Source organism: Antrostomus carolinensis, unplaced genomic scaffold (genome assembly GCF_000700745.2).
Source record: "Antrostomus carolinensis isolate BGI_N321 unplaced genomic scaffold, ASM70074v2 scaffold9730, whole genome shotgun sequence".
Taxonomy (NCBI): Eukaryota; Metazoa; Chordata; class Aves; order Caprimulgiformes; family Caprimulgidae; genus Antrostomus; species Antrostomus carolinensis.
Window position 1 is genome coordinate 65,193 of NW_010286472.1, and position 25,007 is coordinate 90,199.

The 25,007-nt window shown below is 35.1% G+C and overlaps 1 protein-coding gene across 1 annotated transcript in view; it reads right to left on the bottom strand.

The window, feature by feature from the left end:
- Positions 1-511: 511 nt before the first annotated feature.
- Positions 512-25,007, bottom strand: part of LRPPRC (leucine rich pentatricopeptide repeat containing) — a 77,774-nt gene continuing 53,278 nt past the window's right edge. Inside the window, exons 27-37 of the mRNA XM_010172268.1 lie at positions 23,562-23,704; positions 23,369-23,456; positions 19,901-20,024; positions 16,252-16,340; positions 12,695-12,899; positions 10,375-10,514; positions 10,097-10,212; positions 7,146-7,220; positions 5,516-5,600; positions 1,852-1,994; positions 512-568 (exon numbers count right to left, since the gene is read on the bottom strand). Coding sequence (XP_010170570.1) covers positions 512-568; positions 1,852-1,994; positions 5,516-5,600; positions 7,146-7,220; positions 10,097-10,212; positions 10,375-10,514; positions 12,695-12,899; positions 16,252-16,340; positions 19,901-20,024; positions 23,369-23,456; positions 23,562-23,704 — 1,265 coding nt within the window. The remainder of the gene's footprint in view (positions 569-1,851; positions 1,995-5,515; positions 5,601-7,145; positions 7,221-10,096; positions 10,213-10,374; positions 10,515-12,694; positions 12,900-16,251; positions 16,341-19,900; positions 20,025-23,368; positions 23,457-23,561; positions 23,705-25,007) is intronic.

The following is a 25,007-nucleotide window of genomic DNA, read 5'->3' on the forward strand; positions in this document are numbered from 1 at the left end:
TACCTGTAACAGTGAACGCCCTAGCGAGATACTTAACACAAGAGAAATACATTTGGAAGAAATCTAAAAAGAGATGTGTTTATTTTCTGTGTAGATACAGATGAATCCTGAAGATGTTCTTTACCCTCTTACTTTCACACCCAAGTACACTGACTAGGCAAAGAACAACAAAGGATTAGAGAGTTTGCTTAAGTTACAGTTACACACCCCTCCAGTAACTTTCTTGATATACATATATTCGGTGAATCAACAGGAGCCAAAACAGAGTTCAGGTTACAGCAGATCATACATGAAAACAGGAATAGCCTAGAAAGCTGCATCTTGATACTTCATTAGCAATTTTAACAGCATTTACATTAATTTATCTTTCTACATATTACTGCTATGGAAAGTGCTGATTAAACACAGATTTATGTTAAAAATTACACAGAACAACATGCTTTTCAAATTTTTTATTTAATGTAATATTTAAACAATTTCATAAACAACTAAAGCATAAAAGACTGTCTGTTCATGATGCTTCCGATCTTCTTTTCTTCCATTTTTCCACATAGAACTTGAATGTGTCCTGTAAATATGAGTGGAATAAACAAGTTAAACATTGTTCCAACGGAAAAGTTACTAATTCTGAACAGTCTTATGTCCTGACAAAAGGAAAGTCTATTATTCTCTGGCATGCAAAGCTAGAGCTGTATTGAAGTCTGTATAATTATGAGAAATACCAGAGAGAGAGTAAAAGGAAAACCCTGCCAAAAATGCATAACAAAGCTTCTGTTTCAAAATGCAATAATATAATCAATTTCATTTTAAAAATGAAAATACTTTTTAACCGCAATCTGCAATTGTGTCAAAAAAAATACGAGATGCTTTTAAAGACCAAGCTGCATTAGAGAAAAATTGAACAGGGAAATCAGAAAATGAATCATTTTAGTGACTTTGAAAATGTAAGAAACAGACACTCTAGGGTTTAAATTTACACAGTCCAAATAAAAATTCAGATTATAAATTATGTCAAGGTTGCAGAAAAAACTCCACAGCTGTTAAAAGGCTAAACCAAATATGCCAAAATTTTCTCCAATTCTTTGCAAAAAGATAAAAGAAAATAACATTTATCAGGAAGCAATATGGAGAAACAGTATATAATAAGGTCTTTACAGAACTATAGAAAAACACTTATTTTAGAATATAAAAAGTGGTTAGAAAATGGCAATAAAAGGTTTGCTTAGAGAGGAAAAATATAGTAAGTCTTTTAAGACTGTTCCGCTAATATGGTACTAGCAGACTATTAGTCAAAGGAATTATGTGAAAGAAGTATTTACAGTCTTGACAGATTTAGTGTCATGCCACTTGTCACCCTCAAATAAGATATATTTGCACAGTTGCATATATCTGTTGGCAAGGTAGCTAAAAGCAAAGCTGCAACAGAAAAATAATTCCTACAGTTCTAAAATCCCATCCTCCTAAAGCTGCAACTTGTATCAGATACAAAATGGGTAATTAATGAAAACAAAATCCCATTAATTGTTAATGAAAAACACATTCTATAAGACTTTTAAAGTTGAATTGCTTAGATAAATGCCCCAAGGACATCCGACAAAGGCACACCTGCAGATGAGTGCCTGATAAGGATCGAGTAGTTTAAATATTGTAAGCTCCAAGAGGTTTTATTTCCTCAAGTCAAATCCAATGCAAGATTAATATAGCTCCTACAACCTCAGTACTTCATACATCACCTCCTTTGAGGAGTCTCTGCAGAGATCTAATCCCTATATAATTATTGATGCAATTTGTTTTATTAACACTGAACATACACAATTCTGCAGATCTATTTCTTAATTAGGAAATACTCACAGGGGGTTCAGTGAAAGGGACAGGCTCTCCTACTTTCTTCAGAAAAGCTGCTAAAGATTTCAGAGATAGCTCGTGCAGATGTATGTTCTTCTCTTTTGTTTTCTCATACACAGCCTTTACAGCTGCAACATCCCCATCCAATTCTGAGGAAAAAAATAAAAAACAAAAACCCCCCCCCAGTGGTTAAGTGTTCCTCTTTTCACCCACTTCCATGATGTCAAGCATTCCTACTACTTGCCAAAACATATTCTAAATATTTTAATAAACAATATTCCAAATATTTGGGATATTCTTCCTATCCTACTGACAATTCACATGTGAGAACAGAACACACAGCCATTCTAGCTTTCCTTTTTATTTGAGGCTGGATGATCAATTCCTTCAAGCATGTGCTGCAACCACAAAGGTGTAGAAGCTGCACAGTGAAGATGCACCACTCTAGGATGGGAGATACAGAGCCATATGCCTCTTTCTGAAGAAAATTATAAAAAGAACCCCAGATGCTAGAACAAAAGACATCCATGTTCAGTATGTGAGAACTCTAGAACAGAATTTAATTCCCTTAAGTAAGGGCAGAATATTGTTACGGTTACAGGTGCTGGCTACATCAAAACTATAACCTAAAGGAACAAAGAAAACAAAGGTCAGACCCACATTTTAGAACACAAAGAAATTCTCATTTCATGTTATTGAGCAGGAGAAAGTTTTTGCTGACTCACTAACACTACTACAAACCTTAACTGCTTATGTAACCATTTTTCTGGATATTCCATACAAGGCACCATCCCCTGCAAGAGGTTCTAACTAATCCAGTCTTCATTTATTTAAAGCAGTGTTCACTTCTAGCTGTAGAAGAGTGGAGTATATTTCTCCGTCCTCTAAAGTAGGAGAGGGGAGAATCTCCTCCTTCTACACTGACTCATGCTCAACCATACTTTTCTGCTGCTCAGACATTTGCTTGAGAAGCATCAGGATGAAACTGAAGTGACCCCTGACAGTTTCACTGTTGTCCTCAGGGTCCTGCAGGCAGTACAACAGTTCCTAGCACCTTGTGAACAACACGGAACCCATCATGTCCAGTTAAATTCATTTAGCTGCTTGGGAAAACACAAACATCTGCAGTATGGGAGCTGTCTCAGGTTCTTACTTGTTCACACTTGAAAATACCATCTTCACAACCACAGGGGTTACAAAAACAACGGTTCTTACAAGAAAAAAAACTCCTTTAATTATGCAGAAATAGATAGCTTGTGTCCCTTTCTCATGAGGAAAAGCTTCCCACTCCCATCTGGCAAGTGGTTGAGCTCCTTTTTAATGTAGGAGGCTACTGCAGAAACTGCATGAAGTGACAGTTTAATGAAAGCGTAATAGAAATAATTTTTCTATTTCTTTAAAGTAGATGTATTTATTGTATGGAAAACAAAAAAAGACCTAATACTTAGATTGCGATTATGGACCATGCAAATGTGATTTTACGCATTTCTTCTTCTTGCTGCTTTTTTTCGAAGATACACAGCAAAGGATCATGCATCTCACTAGATGAAGGAAATCTAGTCCTGGCAGTGCAGCTTATCTCAGGATGAGGAAAGGAGTAAATGTCCCTTTATTTGTTCAGACTTCTCTCAGCTGTGATCTAACTTCTACTATATCTTTGCTAAACACATAAAAAATTATCATTTTATTTGTCCATTTATATTGATAACTAGCAACAGTAACTAACTGTAGTAATAGTACTCTGTTATCTTTCATTCTCCTTTCCAACTAATTAAAAATAACAACAGATCTCAGAGGAGAATCGTTTGTTCTCTAGAAAATGATGATACTATGAGGCTGAACTTGTCCCAAAATGAGAAACCATGTTTTAAAGCTTACTAACTGTGAAATGAAAAAAAAGTGCGCAGCCTTCTAAGTTGTGCTAAATATTCTGCCGATAACCATTTTAACAGCCAAATGAAACTGACATACCCCTGCAGAAAGTATCAAAAAATGGAAGAGAAGGGATGAGGGGAAGAGGTAGCTTAATTGCTGTTCATGTGAACGGGTCTGTACATAATATATGTGTTGGGGACAGAATACAGTAAATGCCTCTGAATATCCTAAGAGCAGGACGACATCTTACCTTCTTTAAAACAGAAAGATGCAATAGATAATGCAAAGATATGCTACTACAACTCATCCAGCCCAACCTGGTAAGTAGATCAAGTAACTGATGTGTATTCTTCCACCCAATATAGGAGTGGAATGAACATCTCATGCAGGTGAGATGCCTGTACAGAATAACCTGGGATCAGCTTTTAAAACTCTGCAGGCTGACACCGAATGTCTCCTACACAACTTACCATGAGCCAGCCACGTCTCTGCCTAAAGAAACGACAGGAACCATCTGTTCACATACAGTGTGGCTTCACATACTGAATATATTCTAACCACTGTTTTAGGTATAATAGAGCAAGTGACTGAGTCTCTGCAATCTCTTTATGAAACTGTTGTACTATGATGCAGTTGGAAAGTATACTGAAAAAATTAATTAGTTCACTTTTGGAATTTTTACTGAGGTCAAAGCAGTAAAGGGCTAACGATTGTGTAAAGCAGCAAGTACAGTGCTGGTGACAAAAGGGCATTTTTCTTGTTTTATAAAAACATGTTAGAGACTTACTCTGCTGTGAATGAAAATATGGGGCTAAACAATTTTGGTAGTGATTGCTGTTTTGAATGTTAGTAAGTGAATTTTGTAAGTTAGATACTACATCATGAGAACAACTACAACTTTGCTGAAATACAGTGAATTTTGTATTCCTTTAACACCATGTCTTGGATTTGGGTTTGGTGTTTTACTTAATTATTCCTATTTATCTCCTCTGTGATAGATTGGAGCACAAGGGCTTCTGACATTCTATCTTCTTGTTTTTAATACACGTGTGAAGAGTATTAACTGCCTGTAATAAAACTGGAGGACCATATCAAAGTATACAAGGCAAAGGACACTACAGCACAGAGGCACAAGCACAGAGTGAGTGCTGCAAATAAACATGTTTAAACAAGCAACTTAATTTTTTTAGAGCCATTCCTCTCTGACTTCAACTATGACAAGAGCTGACTAGCATTTCCAATCAACTATTTAGGTAAATCCAAATGAAGGCATCCACAATATTAACTTTGACTGAATCAAAACAGGTATCAAGAATCTACACTAATAACAGTAAGGTCCTTGCACATTCCTAATGTGCAATTCCTAATCACTTATGATTTGGAAACACACACATAAAAGGAACCAATATACTTATCACATCTTTAGGGGAAAAAAAGCTAGATTAATTTAAAAACCTATTAATTTTCACAATATTTCTTCCAACGCGTTCTATTTTATTCCACAAAGTCCTACTTGGCCTCTATTGCAGCAGTATCCTTTTGTAAAGGATTCAAGGCTTGGGTCAGTTGGTTGCTTTTCCAACCTAAGAGCTAGAAGAGTATACAGACCCAACAGACTCAAACAACAAAATCCCCAGACAAACCCCTCCACAAACTTTGTGGCTCAAACTGTAAAGCAAGTTACACAGTATAGATCCTACTCCCCAGTCTAAGGGTTTCCATGACCCTTCTGAATGTCTCAAGAGTTGTTACGAAATAAGATTAAAAAAAAAGTGTTCCAAGGAAAGTAAATTACCATAACATCTCATGAGGTAATGGTATGCAATTTCCATATCTAGATGCTCAGGAATCAGTTTTAGAAGCGTCTCGATCTGCTCTGCCTATGAAATTTAATGCACAGACAAAAAAAACATTATTTTCAAATCTTAAACAACAAAATAAAATTGCCAAAGTTAGAATAATTATTTCAGATCTTTTAAGTGAAATGAACTGTACTGGTAACAAGGAATGGACGGTGCAACTGAAAGCAGATGTAACAACTTCCTTCACAAAATTTCCTATGCAGATACGAAAGAAATCAGGCACAAAGTAAAACAAACAAAATACAGGACTAATATCCATACTTAAGAAGCCTAAACATTAGTTTCTCCATTTTTTTTTTGAAGGAAGCAATTAATGTATTATTGAGAATACATCAAGATTTCAACCAACTTTTAAAAAATGCAAACCATTCAGCAGCCTTCACTGACCTAGAGGTCAATGGTAGCTATGATTAGTGTTTAAAAGAAGTCAGATCACTAACTAATGTGCTTAAATATGGAATCTCCCTCCCTCAACCTCTGATTCCAGTTTCAAAAACTCTCAGGTCTTGAATTAAAAAGTTTATAAAAATTAATAACATCTTTCTTACATACTACTAAATTCTATGTGTTATTAAAATTTCAGCTTGAAAAGCTAGAAAATGTCAAGTTTTAAAATTTCTTCCACAGATACCAAAAGATGCTGTTTATCATCATCACTTCAATAGAAGAACTTTTAATCTATAAGTATTTAAGGGCAATTTCAAAAAAACATAAATGTGCATCTTCCCTCATTTGAAAAGTATTTATTCTAATCTGTGTATTAGCTGTCTCCTGATGCAGCTCCTCTGTGAAAGAGAAATCAATGTGGTTCTGCATGTGTGTGTGTGTGTTTTGGGGGGTTTTTTGTTGCTGTTCAGTGTTGAGTCTTTGGGGTTTTGGCGGGGGGGGGTTGTTTTAGGTTGTGGTTTTGGGTTTTTGGGGGGTTGTGTTTTGGGTTTTTTTTTTTTTGAGTTTGTGGGTTTTTTTGTTTTAGTTTTTTTGGGGGTGGGATTTTTTTTACCAAGAGGGGCATACGAGGGAGGGAGGGACAGGAGCAGAGTAGGCACATAAATGAGAGCATTTCAAATTACAGGAAATGAGCACAAAGCCAAGAATTTAAACAGATGCTCAAACTAGATACATGCACAAACCACCATAACAAGTAATATGAAATGTGTCTTAATGTAAGCATAGAGGCATGTCATCAATAGAAAGAGGCTGAGGTTTTAACTTCCATTTGTATTCAATGGAGCCAACAAAACAAGTACTTTCAGGTTGCAACACTGACCTGGATAGTGCAGCAAAACATTTAAAGGACAATGTTTTTAGGATATAAAGTATAACATAAAAAATGCAGGAAATTACTGAAACAATAGAAAAATATCAACTACACCCTCCTTTCCATCATGCTCCATAAAGTAAACTGTTCCTTTAAATGTAACCAGCTTTGCAAATTAACCTCCCCCCTCCCAAAGAAACCCAATGAAGCTGTCAACTGTGAAGTTCAAGATCCAAAACACTTCAAAGGTTGATGAAATAGTATTTTGCTACATATATAATGATACACATGAAAAAATATTATACCTGTCCAGGTTTAGATGCTGATCTAGCCATAAATCTCAATAAAGCTCTCTTCTCCTCAACTAATGGACCATATTTCTAAAGAAAAAGAAAGAATTAATGTAGCAGTCATGAGGAGGTTAGTGATAAACAAAATTATTAAGGCGAAAATTTCCAAATACAGAAGTTTAAAATAATATACTAATATATTACCTATTTACAAGGCATATAATTGAACACTAGTTTGGGAAAACAAACAAACAAACAACAACAAAATACAAACCACCGCTGAACACAGGAAACAAGTTAATTTCATGCTCCATTTTGCTAAACATTGTTTTAAAAACAGTAAGTATAAAGTTTGTTTAAAACAAAAGGGGAAAGAATTAAACTAATACTTCAACATACCACAAAAACGAGGTTTAGGACTGCAAAAGAATGAAAAAGAGAAACACTATTCCTCTCCAATTATACTGCCAAGCATTCACAAGTGAGCTAGGGATCATAAGGTTAATTATACATTTAATAAGGTGTCAGGGAGATAACTGCTCATTTCTTTATAAAAATTAAAATGTACAAAGCAAGTTCTCTTTAAAGTATAATTACCTACACTTATGCATACAAAGGACTGATTTCAATCTCTCTATTTTACAAAAGGCTTTCACTGCAATAGACAGTGTTTGAGAGAGAAGTTGAACTTTTTAAAGTTTGAGACAGACCAGATAAATTAAAGATCTACCTTACTTTAGAAACAAGGGCAAAATAAAATATACAACACAATATTTTAGTGTACCTTCCTCAAAGATGTCAGTCTTAAAATTCTTACAATGTACAGTGCTTTTTATCAGCTGTAAGGTATTTTATCAGTATCAAAAGGCACAGGAAGAAGAGAATATTGTGCACATAAAAAACCACATACCATGAATTTACCACATTCAATTAGTATTTCAGATATATGCAAACAATAAATTTTTGTTTATGTCATTATGAATGTACTGTATGTGTAATACAGTTTGACAAGCCCTCTAAGGTCCATGTGGAAATGTGTGAAGCCTCATTCCACCAGGCAAACTGGTGATAAACAGAGGCAAAATATCCATGGGAGAAAACTGCAACATTTTATTTACTGATCCTAGCTGTTCTCACCCCCTGTGAGTATAAGAAATAAGGAGGCTTTGAGAGGAAAGACAGTCTAGTTGGAGAAACATTTTCCACAGCCCCCTTTCATGCCGAAATATCAAACCACTTTTGATTCTCATCAGTAAAGGCTTTCTCCCTCCAGACAGCATAAAATAGAGTTGCTGTTTCTTGAACTTCTAATTAGACTTTCAGATGCATTTTTTAAAGCAAGGGTTATCCATGTGTATACCTATATTTCAGATTATTACAAGCTAAATAATTCATTCAGTGATTATGACTATCTTCTGTTAGTAGAACACTTGATCCACAATAGGAGTCAAGAATGTTTACAACAACTGAAAAGTTTTTCCTGCACCATATAAAAAACAAATTTTCTCACGTACACAGAAGTTTAAAACCAAGCTTATCCATGAATGTCCACTTAACAGTAAATATTTTAAAATTCTCCTCCAAGATATAGCATATATAATGTTACTTCAAGTATATTATAGGCCCATGAATTTAATTCCAAGAGTTGGATACTGTTGCAATAAAAAGTTTTAGAATTATATGAATGGAAATCATTCCATGTTCTGAAAAATTTTAAGAACATGCATTTCTTTATTAAAACTGAATAACAAATATAACCTTTCTTAACAAAAGCAAGAAATTGTAACCAATTTTGATTCATTCATTCAATTTCATTCATCTCAATAAAAGAGCAATCAAAAAATTTACAACTTGAGATTTTTTTGCATTTTGATGTTTCACACTATATAGCAAGATGGGTTTATATCCCAATTGTAGTCTCCTTTAACTTAAAACTCAGATGATCCATTAGGCAAAGCAATAAACAAAGTAATATTCCAGAGCAGGGAATATACAAATAATACACCTCACACTGTAGCAGAAGTAACTGAACACAGGTATGAATGTTGGTATGGATTCTTCTCATAAAACGGTCTTGGAATATCATAAAACATCTGACAGATGAAGCAGAGCTTTTTCTTTAACAGCTTAAAATACTTTTGAACTGGTAAATGAGCAGTATGCATTTCCAGGAGATAGTAAGAAGCCTCAACTTGAAGCAGGAGCCTACACACACAGAACAATCTGCAGAACTGGCGCCACTGCTGGGATGAGCCTCCCTGACAGAGGCTGTTTGTGCAGACTGCCAGTGGCAGCTCCCGTCACCCACGGCTCACCCTACCTCTGGCTCAGCTTTGCCTTGAGCTCTGTACAAATGGCAGGGAATGCCGTTGTCGCATTTCTTGAAGATCACTAACTCAGCTGACACTGTGGCCCAGAGACCAGCTTTTGTCTTTTAATGCATCTATGACATTCAAGTGAAACAAAAGCAAATTCACCTCTTAATAAACTTGAATACAGCATATACAATATTATAGCAATCAAATGAAATGAGGTCCCTGAAAAGCAAATGCCTGCTTCTGGCTTGCGAACTGTGCAGCTGTAAGATATTACTATGTTTACAGTACTTAAGAATTCGTGTGAGAAGTTGCAAGGACATGGTTTGCAAGAAGTAACTGCTGTCTAACAGAAAATTTATAAAAGAGTGCTTGCTTTGGATGGAATTTCAAGCAATATACAAGTTTTCCCTTATTTCCTTCAGGTTGTTAAAAGACAAAAAACCTTTCGACTCTGGCACCAACTACTACAATTAGTACTAGAGAACTAGCTCATAGCTTGGAATAGTCTGAACTGTGCTACTGCTACTCACACTAATTCAAAAGCATACTAGTACTAGCCTATGCTATACAACATCTCTTTTTGACAATTTCTCAGTTAACCTTTGAAGAGCTCTAAGCATTTCTGTACCTCTCTTGTTATGTCATTACCTGTAACAGCGATCTGGCATCATCCACTCTGTCTGCACTGACATATTGAAGGAAAAGATCTGTGACAGGTCTGTAAATTCCAAACTGATTGGCCAGTCGTTCTGCCATCACAGCAACTGCAAAATGATGAGTACATAAGGAAAATCTTTGATTGAAAAGCCACTTTTGTAAACTTCACTGGCATGATTTATGCTGACTGAGCAGGTTTTATATGGAATAGCTCTTTTGTAACATGTCTGTCTAGTCAGAATATTTAAATATCATTGCAATTAACTTACATTTTTCCAAAGCTGGTTCTAATCCTTCCTCAGACACCTTTCTTAATAAATAGGAAATATTTCTGACAGGTTGATCAGGATTCTGTGCACCAGAGATAAGCAAGGGCTCAAGGTATTCCACAGCAGCATCAAGGTCATTGCTAGGAAGAGAGATTGAACTAGCTTAGTTTCTGAAATCAAGATTTCTAAACCTAAAGAAGCAATTATATTAAAGCTTTTGTTTTCTACACTGAGGTTATATTTCCCAGGAATAGTTGAGTACCTATGACTTCATTCAGATATTGTAAAAGCGAAACCTTTTATGACTGAATGAATAAATCAACCCATAAGTAAAAATTTTTCAGTGACCTTTGACCTGTACAAAGCCTAAACGATTTTGACACACTTTTTTCCTCATTACGAAAGAAGAGTTCAGCTAGCTGCTTTAGAAGAAGCTGTTCTGCAAATCTAGAAGGCAAAATCAAAACATTAATGAAAGGTACCTGAATAATTAATACACACAACTCAAGTATTTTTTTTAATGCTATTCAATTAATTATTTACTTGATTTTTCCCATGCCTGCCTTTTTGGATGCAAAACACAATACTAAATGTCATACGCTCAGAACCTTTGTCTAAACACTTTTAATCTTACGGGCTAAGTATAGCAAATGCTAATAAAATAACACAGGAGGTATTCACCAAAGTATTAACTCTACTTCTAGCACTCCAAAAAGTTCAAATGACGTGTCTTATCAGTTCACTCTAAAATCTAAGTTAATTGAAAAAGAAATTGGAGCACGATGAATGCTTTTAGGCAAAGCAGAAACTCAGCACATCTGAAAGTTATGAAAAATGCTTTAAAAACTGCATCACAAACATGAATCTTCCAATAAATAAACAGGTATCTGTAAGAGTCTGTTTTTCATAGTTCTCAAGGCACAGCTTGCAATATATTGAAGAATACATAAGGCACATATTATTTATGCTGCTGCTAAATCTCCTCATGCATCCAAGCTAGTTTTGGTATGGGAAAAGAAAAGTTGATGCTGTGTAAATAACCTGTGCCTGCATACAGCAATTTATTTATTTATTTATTTATTCTTGTCATCAATCTACATCTTAAAAACACGACATGACTTTGCAACACTGATGACACGGAAATACAGGAAAATATGCAGCTTATGAGACAAATACTGAAGTATCTTTCTTGTTTGTAGTGTTTAATTTACGCAGAAGTCAATGCACTAGAACCATGTACCAAGAACCACTCAGATTAAGTATTTACAGGATCAGTACTTTATAGACAGATTTATTTTTTTTAAGTGTCTGAAAACACAGTGAGCTCACTACGGGAACTGGCCTGCATGGTTCTCCTTCAAGTCCTCTTGCTGTTCCAAACACTTCAGTGACTACTCTCTCTGGTCTAGCACGCCTGAGGCAACCAGGTATCTGTTACATACTACACAGTTCTACGACTTTCCTGCCAAGTTGGACACAGGAGCTCTACCTGATGAAACTAGTTTGAAATAAAATAACAGATTATGTAGGATTCCTGAAGATTGGTTCCTTCAAAATGTATGTGAGAAGTTCATAGCACGCCCTTTCTCCCAGAAGTGTCGCCTTCGTGCAGTTTTATACAAAGGATAAACTAGCACAGTACCAACGTATCAACTAAACCAAAAACGCTTGGCAGAAAATGATAGTGAATTAAACAGTTGAATCAAAGGACACTCAAAGTGGAGGCACAATTATAATGATCGAAACTGTGGCCTTAAACAGCACAGCAGCCAATTTCTTCTAATTCTGATAAACAAAAATATAAAACCACACCACAAATATACTTTCACTTTTTGAGGGTAAACACAACAATATTTTGTCATTTCAGCTACTGGAACACGTAGCAGAATTTGGTTTCCAAACAAGTATTATATGCATACTCTGTGGGTACCAAGTTCCAAAATTTTTATGTTTATATTAAGTAATTCAATTTTACATTAAGGATTCATAGGACTTTTGGTCTAACACCAAGAAGAACACTTTACATGAGGTATAGTATGTTAGAACAAAGGTATTCAAAGCTAAATTACACCACCAGAGAAGACCTTATGCTCTCTCAAATGCTTCATAGCTATCCCTATATTTCATCAAATGATGTTCAATCTCAAATCTATTTCAGAAACAATGCCAGAGCAGAACTGAACAGCACACTGCTCAACTTTACCAGAATTTTAACATCTGTGACACTGTAAGAACAGAAACAGAATGAAATGGATAATGCAAGTGATTTCCCATCACTCTGCATAAAAGAATTACATACACCAGTTCTAGAAATACTTACTTCTTAGTATGAGCCAATGCAATAGCATTAGCTATTAGTGAGGCAGATACACCAACTGATGCTCTGATGTCTTCCAGCATGTTTTTAAGTGCTTGCACGTTCTTTAGATCTCCTTTTTCTGCCAGAGCCTGAGTGAGCGCAATAACTGATGGTCTAGTAGGCAACAAGCCATCATCAAGCATTCCTTTTAAAACAGCCATGGCATCTAATGATGGCAAAGAAATAAAGGAAAAGGAAATCAGATTTTAGTTCAGAAGGCAACCATGCTGCTGGTATCATTAACCTTACCCTTTTAAATACTGTACAGAAAATAATTCTCTTGCTGAACTTAAGCCCCAAAATTTGCTATAGTGAATTATAATTTGAATATACACTCACATAAATAAAATCTTTCAATAGTAATTCAGGTTAAAATGCTTTAATATTTCCTCAATAAAAAGTATCACGATACTTTTAACATTTTATTAATTTATTTTAGTATCTAGCTGAAGGAAAGCAGCTGTGTCATAAACGTCCTCCCTTATGACCTTAAAGTCGTGACCTCTTCAGCTTGTTTTTTCTCCAAACTATAATCAATTTCCATTATTAAAAATGTTGCATACTTAAGAATAAATACAGTTTTAAAATGTAATTATTTATTGAAGTGGCTGAAGTCTAGTATTCACATCTGTCTTTTTAAGTGTGCAACAAAATTTCTAACTTTTAAAATAAAAGCACAGGTCACAAGTCTCCATAGGAGAATAAAAATAAACTCAAAAGTGGACAGTTACCTGAAGAACTGCTAGAATTATAGCAATTACTGTTAAAAACACATAAAATCAGTCTCCTGTCTGTCTGCCACAAATTCCCCAAACCCACTACAGATGCAGTCACCTTTATTTCTCTAACCAGAATTCTTGTTAATTTATTCCATACATGAACAAACACATAAAGACATACCCCTCTAGTAAAAATCTCTTGCTTCTTACCAGCACAGGCAGGATTAATCAGTTAATAATTATAATACCAAGGGATAACACTTTTAACATAATATACACCCACTTAAATTCCACAGCATTAACATTCCAATTCAACACACCAGTACTGCAGAAACCAAATATTACCTTTTAGAAGAGAGGAAGAAAAAACATCCTGCATGCCTAACCTTCCTTCACAGTGAATTTTCTTTCTGTAGCCCCTCCACCTTTCCCTCCACCCCCTTTCTTTTTAGGAAAATTTAAAAAAAAAAAAAAAAAAAAAAGGGAGCAATACATCAGGGGCAAGATTCCTGAAATTTAATAACCAAACTTAAATCACATGCTAAGTTCAAATTCTCTCAGGACTGTCATGGAACATGAACAGCTTTCTCAAGAACAAGGACAAAGAAAGATTTGGAAGTTGCATGTGTGCATCACTACTGCAAGAAATTATGTACTAGCAGCACACTAGATAATTCTGCTGGTATTTTTTTTTTTTCTTATGTAAAAGCATTTATTATTACTACACTAAATTCATAATTTAATCCTTTGATTTTTCAGTACTTAAAAGCAAGTAACTATGTGCTTGTGAAAACCAACCACTTATCTTTTAAAAGGTTTTCCTATAAACTCTGCAAATTCCATACTGTGAAACTCAGGTTCTGACTCTTAAAGTAACCTGGGTTTTTTGAAGTTCTGGCTAGAAGACATTAGAGCTCTTACAGTATACTTAGGGACCTACATAAAAACTTGTAACTATACCACATTACACAGCAAAGAATTATGGTGAACTATACAAGGAAGTGCTAAAGGAAGCTTTACACAAGTGAAAGCCATCACAGGATATAGGTCAAATGGAGCTCACCACAAAAAAATTACAAAAAAAACTATGCCCAGAATTTTTTTAGGTAATCTGTAAGCCTCAGAAATTATCAGTATGGTTGAAGTATTTAGTAGCTTGCATTTTCAAGGCTTCGCTTACAAAAAGAGAAGCAGTACATTCAAATTAAAACAGAAACAAGGATCAAGTCTGACTATTCAATTAAATTACCAAAGTAAAGCTTGTTCAATGCATAAGAGAAAGGAAAATGTAATTTTGCAAACCAAACTTCTTGGGAAACTTTGTCTTGTGCAAAACAAAACATTTTTAGAGTACAGCAAGGGAGAGGGTTCACACAGCAGAGAATTTAGTATGCTAGTTAAAAAGAAATCATGTAGTTCAGTGCAACAGATTGGCAGAATATAAAAACATCAGTGATGTTCTGAAGAAGGGAAGATTTTTGGTGTGTAATATTTAGGAAGAGCTGGCAGAACTTTGTGGCATACTGGACAAGAAAAAGCAGAAAATTTACAAGAATAAAATCAGATGAATGTCAGGTGAAGGACTTGAAAGCTGCAAAAACTTAAGACTTGCCAAGAGCAAGAGAAACAATTACATTCACCACAAATGCTTCAGTCAATGACACTGGGCAATGACGTCAGACTGGAGACTGAATGGGGAAGGAATTCGAAAGAAGGTAAGTTTATCAGCTGCAGGAAAGAGCACAAGTGAGAAGGTGCACCTAAATGCTCATATTACGAGTATTTTAACGTAGCTGATGTTACATGTGTATGGGCTACTGCAGTTATGCATAATGGAATGAAATAAAATTAACTGATGGCAGAATCAAAAATAGATTTTCTGGTATGAAAGTAAAACACAATTCAGTGCAACACATTTTCTTCAGACGTAGTTGCTTTAATGCTTAAAGGTACCAACAAAAAATATGTATCAGCACTGTACTTGTGCTTGCATAGAGATAAAAGACAGCACTGCATGTAAAACTATGTGCTTGCAGAGCTCTCCTCTCTCACAAGAGTTCTAGAGAACAACTAAATAAGTAAAATGTAACGCTGTGGAGCTGAACTCTAGGCTGCAAAACCACCAATGCTGAGAACTAAACTAACACAACTACAAACTTTATCCACCATCTTGTTGGGTACCCTTACATATGCTTCAGCCACCATTTTCTTTTCTAGTATAACTGTTACATTAAAAAGAAAACCAAAGTGACTGTTTTGTTACTGTTGGTATTGAGAACTATTAAAAAGTATTTGATTAAGTTTTAAAATCAATATTATAATCATTTAGTGCACAATCATGCACATTTAACAGTCAATTTAACTCATCTGGTATCTCACACAACCAACACAATATGCAAGAAACAACTGCTGGGAATTGTTTCAGATGCTCTAAAGTATGTTAATTTCCAAAGCAAAATGACTTGTGCTGTGAATTTTAACGCACTTGAAAGCCTGTACTTTCTCTCGTTCTGGAGCACAAATTTTGCATGTCTGAAGAGCTGTGATTCATCTTAAGAAAACCCATCTTGTGTTAAATGGAATGGAAACTGGACTAAGTGGTCAAATGACAAGTACATTCATATTCAAGCTGTATTATAAATGCATGTACAGTAATTTACGTCTCTCAGCTACCACAAAAGGCTCTTGATAAGCAGGTAATTTGCTAAATGGACTCCTTTATCCAAGTATTCGAAGGGCGTTACAAGAAAAATCTGCAGAGGCATTAATGTGACGTAAAGGTCAAGCATTGTGACATACCTTTCAAATAATCCCGCCTAACTTGCGATATGATGAGGAGGCTGCTGGCAGCACTGTTCAGTGTGAAGCCCTTGATGTGGGTCTCTGCACTAAAAGAAGCAGACATTTAGAAAGGAATTACTGACATGCTTCTGATACGATAATAAATGGTTGAGCACCAAGGTGAAATTATAAAAACTACTGTTCGTATGTTAAAAATATTGCTGCAAAATATCGACCTGGAGACAGCTTTTGTGTTATCCTGTCAATGGTTATAGAAGGATAATTTTTTTTTGCATTCTGACAGATGACAAAGTTGGAAGTGAGCAACAAAAGAAACAAAGTACAAGATTTTTTTTAAACAATCGGTTCAGATTCTTGAATGCTGACATATTAGATGACTAAAATAACTGCATGCCCTGCATTGTTCTGCTGTATCCTAAGCTGGATACTTTTTCTTCTTTTTTCAATAGTCACCATAATTATAAAATGTAAAACTATTCTTTCAGCAATAAAAATGAAACATTTATTTTCAGCACTGTATATTTTAAACATAAACTAAAGCATATTATGAACTAACACCATATCATTTGGTTGATTAATTTTCAAATTTCTGTCATCTAGATGTATACAGGTTTTAAAGTGAACATACCACATTTGCTGCCTTAGCCATGTTAAAATTGCATTTCGCTTATCAATTCTTTATCTCCTATAACACAAAACTTCCCGTATCTATAGCAGAGAATCTCTACTTTAACAACACTGCTAAAGCTTTTCTAACACTCTGGAAATTACTCAAGAGAGACTAACCAGCAATCACATTGATCTGGTACTACAAAATGGTCCCGTTTCTAAATGGCATAAAGCTGCATTTTTAATATACCAGGATAACTTTACAAATGTTCATTTCTAGATTACAAAATCTCTACACAGAAAAGGGGGGCATTGCCATTTACCATATCAGCAATCAAGATAAACCTCACTGATCATCTTGTGCCAAACAACTGAGCAGCCTACCTACTTGAACTTAGAGGCTGAGCGGATTGGGAGGTAAGCAGGGTCATTGCTAAATTATTCTCCTCAATCCCAAGAAAATCCTTCACATTGCACACAATATGACTATCCTCTCAGTCACTTTCAGCCTCCCAGGCTCACAAATGCAGTCACTGGACTCGGGATTTTCTTACTCTCCCAACCAATCCTCTTAATCCCTGCCTAAGCACCCACTGCTCAGTTCTGCCTTCCCACCCCCTCCCCTTTGTCCCATCTGTCAAAGCCCTTAAGTCAACAATTCATGCATAAGACTGTAAATTACATATAACAAAGGATTTACTTTCTCCAATCTTCCAATCTTTAGTGTGATTAAATAGATGTTAGCTACTATTACAGAACTAATCCATCATTCCAATACTCCTAAATTTCTACTTAAAACTTCTTGGACTAAATGCAGCAAATACTCTTCAAAATAGTGCTAGAATGCCAAGCAACTAGACTTGGGTTGATCAGCGGATCAGGAACCTTTCTGGGTGGGGTGATTTTGGTGTTTTTTTCAAATGCAGAGTAGGAGTGCAATTTCCTTCTACCACTTCACTTTCTCATGGAAGTTTTTCAGTTCTGATAACTGAGGCAAGTTTTAAAATTATCTGACCTTTTTCAATAAAAAAAATTTATTTTGTTGCCTATGCTAATACTCATACTAAGACTTTCTAAATATTATTTAAATTTCAAAATTGGCTTCAAGTAGAGTACAAAGAAAAAGATGTTAGCTTATATAAATTAAGGTAGCTTTCCCGTATTTTATGAAAATATTAGGAGTTGCACAAGTTTCAGGCCATTGCACACATTTAGGCTTTGTAGGAATAATCTCTTTGTAATATGAGGTTGGAAAAATTGTCAAGCATGCAGAAACGTGTGCGAGAAACAGTATTGCTATTCCTCAACCATGTGTACACACACAATCCCTTTATTTCAGTGAATAATTTAAAACTTAGACTTTTGAAAATGCAACAGTGAGCTGGCTACAGGCTTCTTAGAATGTCATAATTTGGTATGCCTGTGCTATAAGACGGAGTACAAGAGTTCTGAAAAGCACAGGGGTTATGATGATGGTTGGCTTTGACCAGTGACCAAGAACAGAACCTCTTATTAAATCCGATTTTCATTTTTCCTAAATATCTCAAGGTTTAGAGGCTCAGTCCTTTTCAACACACCTCCAACTCTTTTAGTCTTTAAAATTCTTTGTTATTTCTTTTTCCTGCACTTTGGATTTACATACTAAAACACTTATCTAAAATCTGATTTCTGAATCATTGAAATACTAGGAACAAGCCACCACCTTCCTTCTGCTCTTACAATCTGCAAATTACTGCTGATAACATGCAATACTCTGTGCACCTTCCTTATGGGTGTGTTTGAGCTACAGTGCAGGGAAACAATGTGTGCACAAATCTTCAGCAGAAAGTTTCAAACTCTTCCCTGAAGAATCTTTCAATACATTAATATTTTCTGCAAATGTTTAACAAATGAGCTGTATTTTATCAACATCCTTTGTACTTCTAAAACATATCCATTCTCTCTTCTATTTACAAAGATTTATCAATTACTTCTATTTCAGGGAACTTAATTTGATAAATTGTTTTAGTTTTTCCCTGATATGAGCCATAGATACATCAAGCACAAACATTCCTTATCATAAAGCCCCAGTTACTGAGACCTGTTTGAAAAGACATTATTTGTTCTTCTGAATGCAGAACTCAAATACTTTTTCAATGAAAGACATTTCTTCAGTCTAAACACTTTTAAAGAAAACATTAAAATAATAAACACCATCTTACACTGGACATCACAAACTAAGTTGACTCTAAAAATTATTAGATTTTTATAGCGACCTATGCATCATGCAAGTTACCTACAAGCACTTTCAAATTCACTTTATTTGGTCAGAGAACACACTTGATGACAACCACTAGTTTTGTTTTAGCTGAAGAAACTGAAAGACTTAAATTACTTAAATTTTTGTTGTTCTTCCTCTACACTGACGAGTAGTAACACTTTTACTCTGAAGCCTACAGTCGGACCGGAACACATACTACAAGCAATAATTAAAACAACTGGTGTACCATACAACTCACTAAAGGTTATTTTGATGCTGGTGATTCTAATAATGCATGACAGTAGGTTGGATTTATTTCAGAAGTGTAAGAGTTGTTTCTAAGGTTTACGGTCATCTCCTAGCCACCAGCACCACAGTCAAACGTACCATTTTGCATTTGGCAGGCAGCCAGCTGCCAGGGAGTGTGGGTAGGGTAGGGTAGCAGCAGGGATGGGCATTGAGGGGAAAGCTCAGGGGCAGATAAGTGAAGGAATCTTGTCTCTTTGGATATTGCTCTAAAGAGGAAAAGGCAGACTGCCAGAAGGGTAGACTTTCAGTTCTGATGCCAAGTACTTTTGTTGATACTGTTAGTTGAAATTAGCAACACATACTGTCACTCTACCACCTTTTAAATATATGGCATACTGCTCTATGAAATATTGGTGTATTTCCTACCATAACTCGTAATTACCAGTCATGACCTGTTTTCCCGTAAAAACTTACCTGAAAACAAACCAGAAATTATTTCAAAACAAACCCCACTAAACAATTAAATCCCCCAAACATAAAAAGCCTTACATCTGTTTCACTTCGACGGCTTCTTCGAGACAATTCTGTGCTAACAACGTTTTTATAAGGGTGCTATAAGAACGGTCATGAAGCTCATTCTTCCCTTGCATTTTCAGGAAAATATTATAGGCCTCTATAAAAGAAAAAAAAAACCAAAACAGCCAAAATGAAATGTCATCTGCTGATGATGTTGAACATAGAAATAAGTCACCTATTCACTGAAAAGGTCCATCTTAAATCTATTTATCGTCTACTTACATCTTTGAGCCCAAAGCTGTTGGTCACAACTTGTTCAAAACTGCTTGTACACAGCACCTAACTGACACATACCTCTGCACAACAAAAGTTTGCTGCTGCTGTTTTTCCCATATGTGGCTGTTACTTAAATACCAACACAGCTGGTTAGAAAGGGAAGACTCGGGATTTTTAAAGCAACACCTAATTCTGGGGTATATAGTTACAGCATCTGGTGCATGATCACAACAGCATTTAAAAGATAATATAGGAGGTGATTCCAATATGGGGAGATCAAATTATTTGGCTACGACAAGATTTATACAAAACATACAATTTACAAATATACAGATATTTAACAAGTAAACTACGCTGCATTTGTTTGACTGATTAACAGTTTTATTTCATGCATTCACAATAACTGTCAGTGTATGAAAAGATGTTACCAAAAAGGGGGAAAAAAAATGATAAGCACACTTTTCAGTCATTTATTTTTCTGAAAAAAGATTATGCAGCTATAAACATGCAGCTAAAACTGCTATCCAGGTTAATATATGCTAGAAAGTTGTGTTAAGAACCACAAATGATCTTTTACGTATCAACTGTGATTGTATGTTTCATTCAATGAAACTCAAAGAATAATCCCTTTGCTCATTCAAATCTTGGCCACAACCACCTTTAAAACTTCTCAGAAATACATGTACTATCACTACAAATTTCACAGCTAAGCATTCAGTTTTTTTTCTTGTACTTTGAAAGTACAGATGAAGACAACTCATTTGAATCTTACTGTCACAAGAAGTGTCACACTAATAGCATTTCCTACAGTGTGCTGCAGAATTTTAAGCTGGCATTCCCCAAACCAGCACTGTTGGTGTGCAAAATTTTTGGTTCATATCTTAAACCAGTCAAAGAGTATACGTAAAAACCTCCTGAAGCGTAGACTCAAAAATGACTATGCATAAAATCTATTATTAAAAACAAAAACTCTTACACTGAGTTAATAATTAGAATTAACATTGCCATCCATAATCTGCTTTGGATGCTTGGAGCTACATTAAATACATATATCAACAGAGATAAAGGATAAGAGTATCACAGTAAAAATTAAATCCACTTCTGTGTACGTGAGTTTCATGTATACGAGAGAGACAAGAGAGATGGAGACAGAATGACTGATGTCTGACACTAAAATAGTGATTGCAACCAAAAGACCAACAAAACAACAGGACAACACAGGAAAGGTCCTGAAATCCTCCACCACATTTACTTATAGGTCTGAGGTTAAAGCTTGGCCTGTTGCGATGTGCTGAACACTCTTGCCTCCTCAGATGCTAAACAACAGAAATCATGAAGTGCTCACACCTAAGTTCAGTGAGAAAGACTGTTTTTCTTCCATTCTTCTGAAATCTGAGGTACTAGGAGACTAGCAATCAAATTCAGTAATAAATATCTTTTTCACTAGTACAATCTAAAGTGTAACTGATTATTTCATTAACAAAAATGTAGCTGACTGGAGGTATGTTTTCTCTTTCAGCTGACGAAAGTCTATTTCAGTTCTGTTTTTTAAAGCCAAAACCTTCTTGTTTGGAGACTCCTACAAAAGCGCTGCTGTCTTCACACTGAACTGGGATTTCCCCCGTGTTTGAATATTGCTTTCCATGGGTTGGGTATAGAAATGGACCTCAACACCAGTGGACATGGTGTCAAGCATATATTACCATGTATATATACATATATATATATATATATCACAGTCCACAAAATATAAGATCTACTTTTACAAGGAAATATATTTAAAGTTTTTTTGTAATGACTAGTTCAATAAAGAACTAAAAATCTTTGTATTGGTTTTGTTTTCCTGTTGTAGGATGTTTTGCTGTATATGTCAGTCCTGACCTCAGAATGATTATCCTACTCAGACTGTTTTCTTAACTTTATTTTGTATCAGTGCAAGTAGTATGTCTGAAGTATACCTAGATGAGTCTCGAATTGAGACATATGCTTGATCTGGTATTATCAGCTTATTACTTCTTCAGATGGCATCTAAAATTACTGTAGCATATTAGCATTCAAAAGAGAAAGTTCTTGGTTAAAAAATCATATTGTTTTACACTAGCTATTTCAAATAGAAAGATTTGTTAGAAAAGTGACAACTTGCCAAGAAATTCTCAGTTCTCAAGACAGTTGAGAAAAAAATCTGTTTCAGCAATTGCAACAGTTTGGGATATGTGTAATATGAACCCCTAGAGTCAAGTTCTCACACTGAGGAATCAAGATAAAAATGAAAATATGACTTTGCATAAATCAAGCACTTCAGAGAATAGATTTTCAAAACACCTTCATGTCAGAGATAAATTCATGAAATTAGTTACATGACTAGATTAAGTCTATCTTTTTCCTATCAAGCTGATGTTGATGAAAAGTTATATTCTGCCCTATTGCACTTGCATGGAAATTAAGTTATACTATTACATAAAAGTGAAAACTTTGTGTTAAAAAAACCTATAAAAACTAAGAGGGCTGTTTTGAACAAGAAAGGAATAATTTCCCAATATTTATCTTTTTTTCCTTAATTTCCAATAGGTCTAGATCACCTCTCCTCAAATACTGCACCTTTAAATAACAGAATAATTTACTGATAAATTCAATATCAAGTGTAACTGTAGACTGTGAGCAGTTACATTTTATATTTTTGTTTTAAACTAGTCCCCTTGCAAATACAAAAATCTCTGAACAACTTTTAATAGGTAATTGCCTTCCCATAAACATGTCCCAGCTATTTCACTTGATACTAAACTTTCTTCTCACTACACTTTTCATGTCTCACATCATAAAACTTGTGACAAAACAGCAAGATTTTCTGGGAACTATAAAAATGGTATTTTAAGCACCAATCCTGTACACAAATTTAGTTTTTAGTGTTTAATGAATAAATTTCAAAGTTTAGAACATGACGTTAACCCAACAGTATAAACTGAACCACAGACCAGCAATACTTCTGTAATTTTAAAATTGGCAACTTCACCATAGACTGGTTTTCAAACATGCATTTAGAAGTTAACATTTCCAATGACATTTTAAATATTCTAGCATATCCTTCTCACAGGTAACATTATCATGTACCTTTCCTAACATACTAGCAAACGAACAAAAAGCAGCAGCAAGCATCTGTTGCTCTGTAGTTAATAAATATCTTAAAATTAATGCTGAAGGGGGAAGTAACAGTGGTTTTTAGTTTACCTTTTGCATTGTTTTTCTTGCAAAGCATCCTTATTTTTCTTTCTTCCACATAAGAAGCACTTAAACTTCTGCTATCTTCATGTATAACCTTTAAAACAAACTTACTTGAATTACTGTAATGCTGTTATAATTTTTCAATGGAAAGAAATACATTTAAAAGTAATGTTAGTTAGGAAAGTTCAACTCCAGTTACCTTAGGTATCTCAAATGGAACAACCTGACCATTTTTCTCAAGTATATCAGCCAGCAAAGTTAGTGTTTTCTCCCGAGGAACAACATTTTCTTCTTGAATTTTAGTCCAAACAGCTTCAGCCTTTCTCCAGTCATCGTTGTTCTCTGAAACAAGATTCAAATCTTCAGATAAAAGCACATTCAGAGCCCATATGCATATCTGAAGTGATGTAAAAAAAGATATCTTTAGGAAATAATTAATCAATCATGTAATTCTGCTTCATATGATCACCAACTTGAAAAGTTCTAAACTACCTTTAATGCACAGAGGGCGGCAAAAGATTCAAACAGGAAAAAAAAAACCAAAAGGATTGTATGAATTTTCAAGTGAATGAGAAGTCTACTAAAAATATTGCAAAAGCATTCCTTCTAGCTCATCAGTTCTAATATTCTTAATCATAAAAACAATTACAAAAATTTCAAAATTACCACAAAACATTAGCACTCTAAGCTACCACTTCTAAGTTCTGTTTTTAAATTCTTGAAGTTAAATTCTCTGGTTATGTTGCTACTGAATTAGAGTATCTACATCCCAGAATTATCTGTAAATTATCTGTTATCCCAGATAATGTTTTAAAGCAGACTATTGTGGCAGTTAACAGAGCAGGACAGAGAAAGTCTTAACATTTTTTCATGTGTTCATCCCTATGTTTGACACTTGTGATGTCACTTCTAGAGGACTGTGTCCAGTTTTGGGCTCCAAAACTATAAAAGATGCTGGCAACTGGAGCAAATTCAGCCATCAAGACGGACATGGGGCCAGAGCAGATAGAGTAAAAGAGGAAGCTGAAAAAGATGAGTTTTGGGCAGCCTGGAGGAAAGGCGGCTAACAGGGGATCTAATTGCTGTCTTCAGTTCCCTGACAGAGAAGAGTGAGTCAGTCTCTCCTTGGAAGTGCACAACCAAGGATGAAAGATGATGGCTAAAACTTGCAGCAATGGAGTATCTGAGGATGATCAAACCCTAGAAGAGGTTGCTCAGGGAGGCTGTTTGATTTCCACCCCTGGAGGCACCCACTAGACAAAGCCATGATCTGATCTAACTTTGAAACTGCCCTAGCTCTGGGAAATGCCTCAGCCTAAAACTCCTGATGCTCTCTCCAGCATAAATTTTTCTGTGGTTCTGCAAAACAAAATGCATTGTTTTCAACATTTTTTATCACAGCTTGGACTAGATGGTAAATTCTTTTTTTATATGCTTAAAATAAATCTGAAGTTATGGCTTAAGTGCACAATGACAACTCTCTACTGTATTCGTGCATAGGGCAGCTTTGACAGATAATCTAAAATGGTTGAAAGCAGGAACGTGCATGGTTTTTGTCTTTTATGGTGACAGAAACCCACAAATGTTTTCCACTTCTTTGAATAGATGGAATTAGTTTTGCCTTTTGAAAGAAGACTGAAGATTT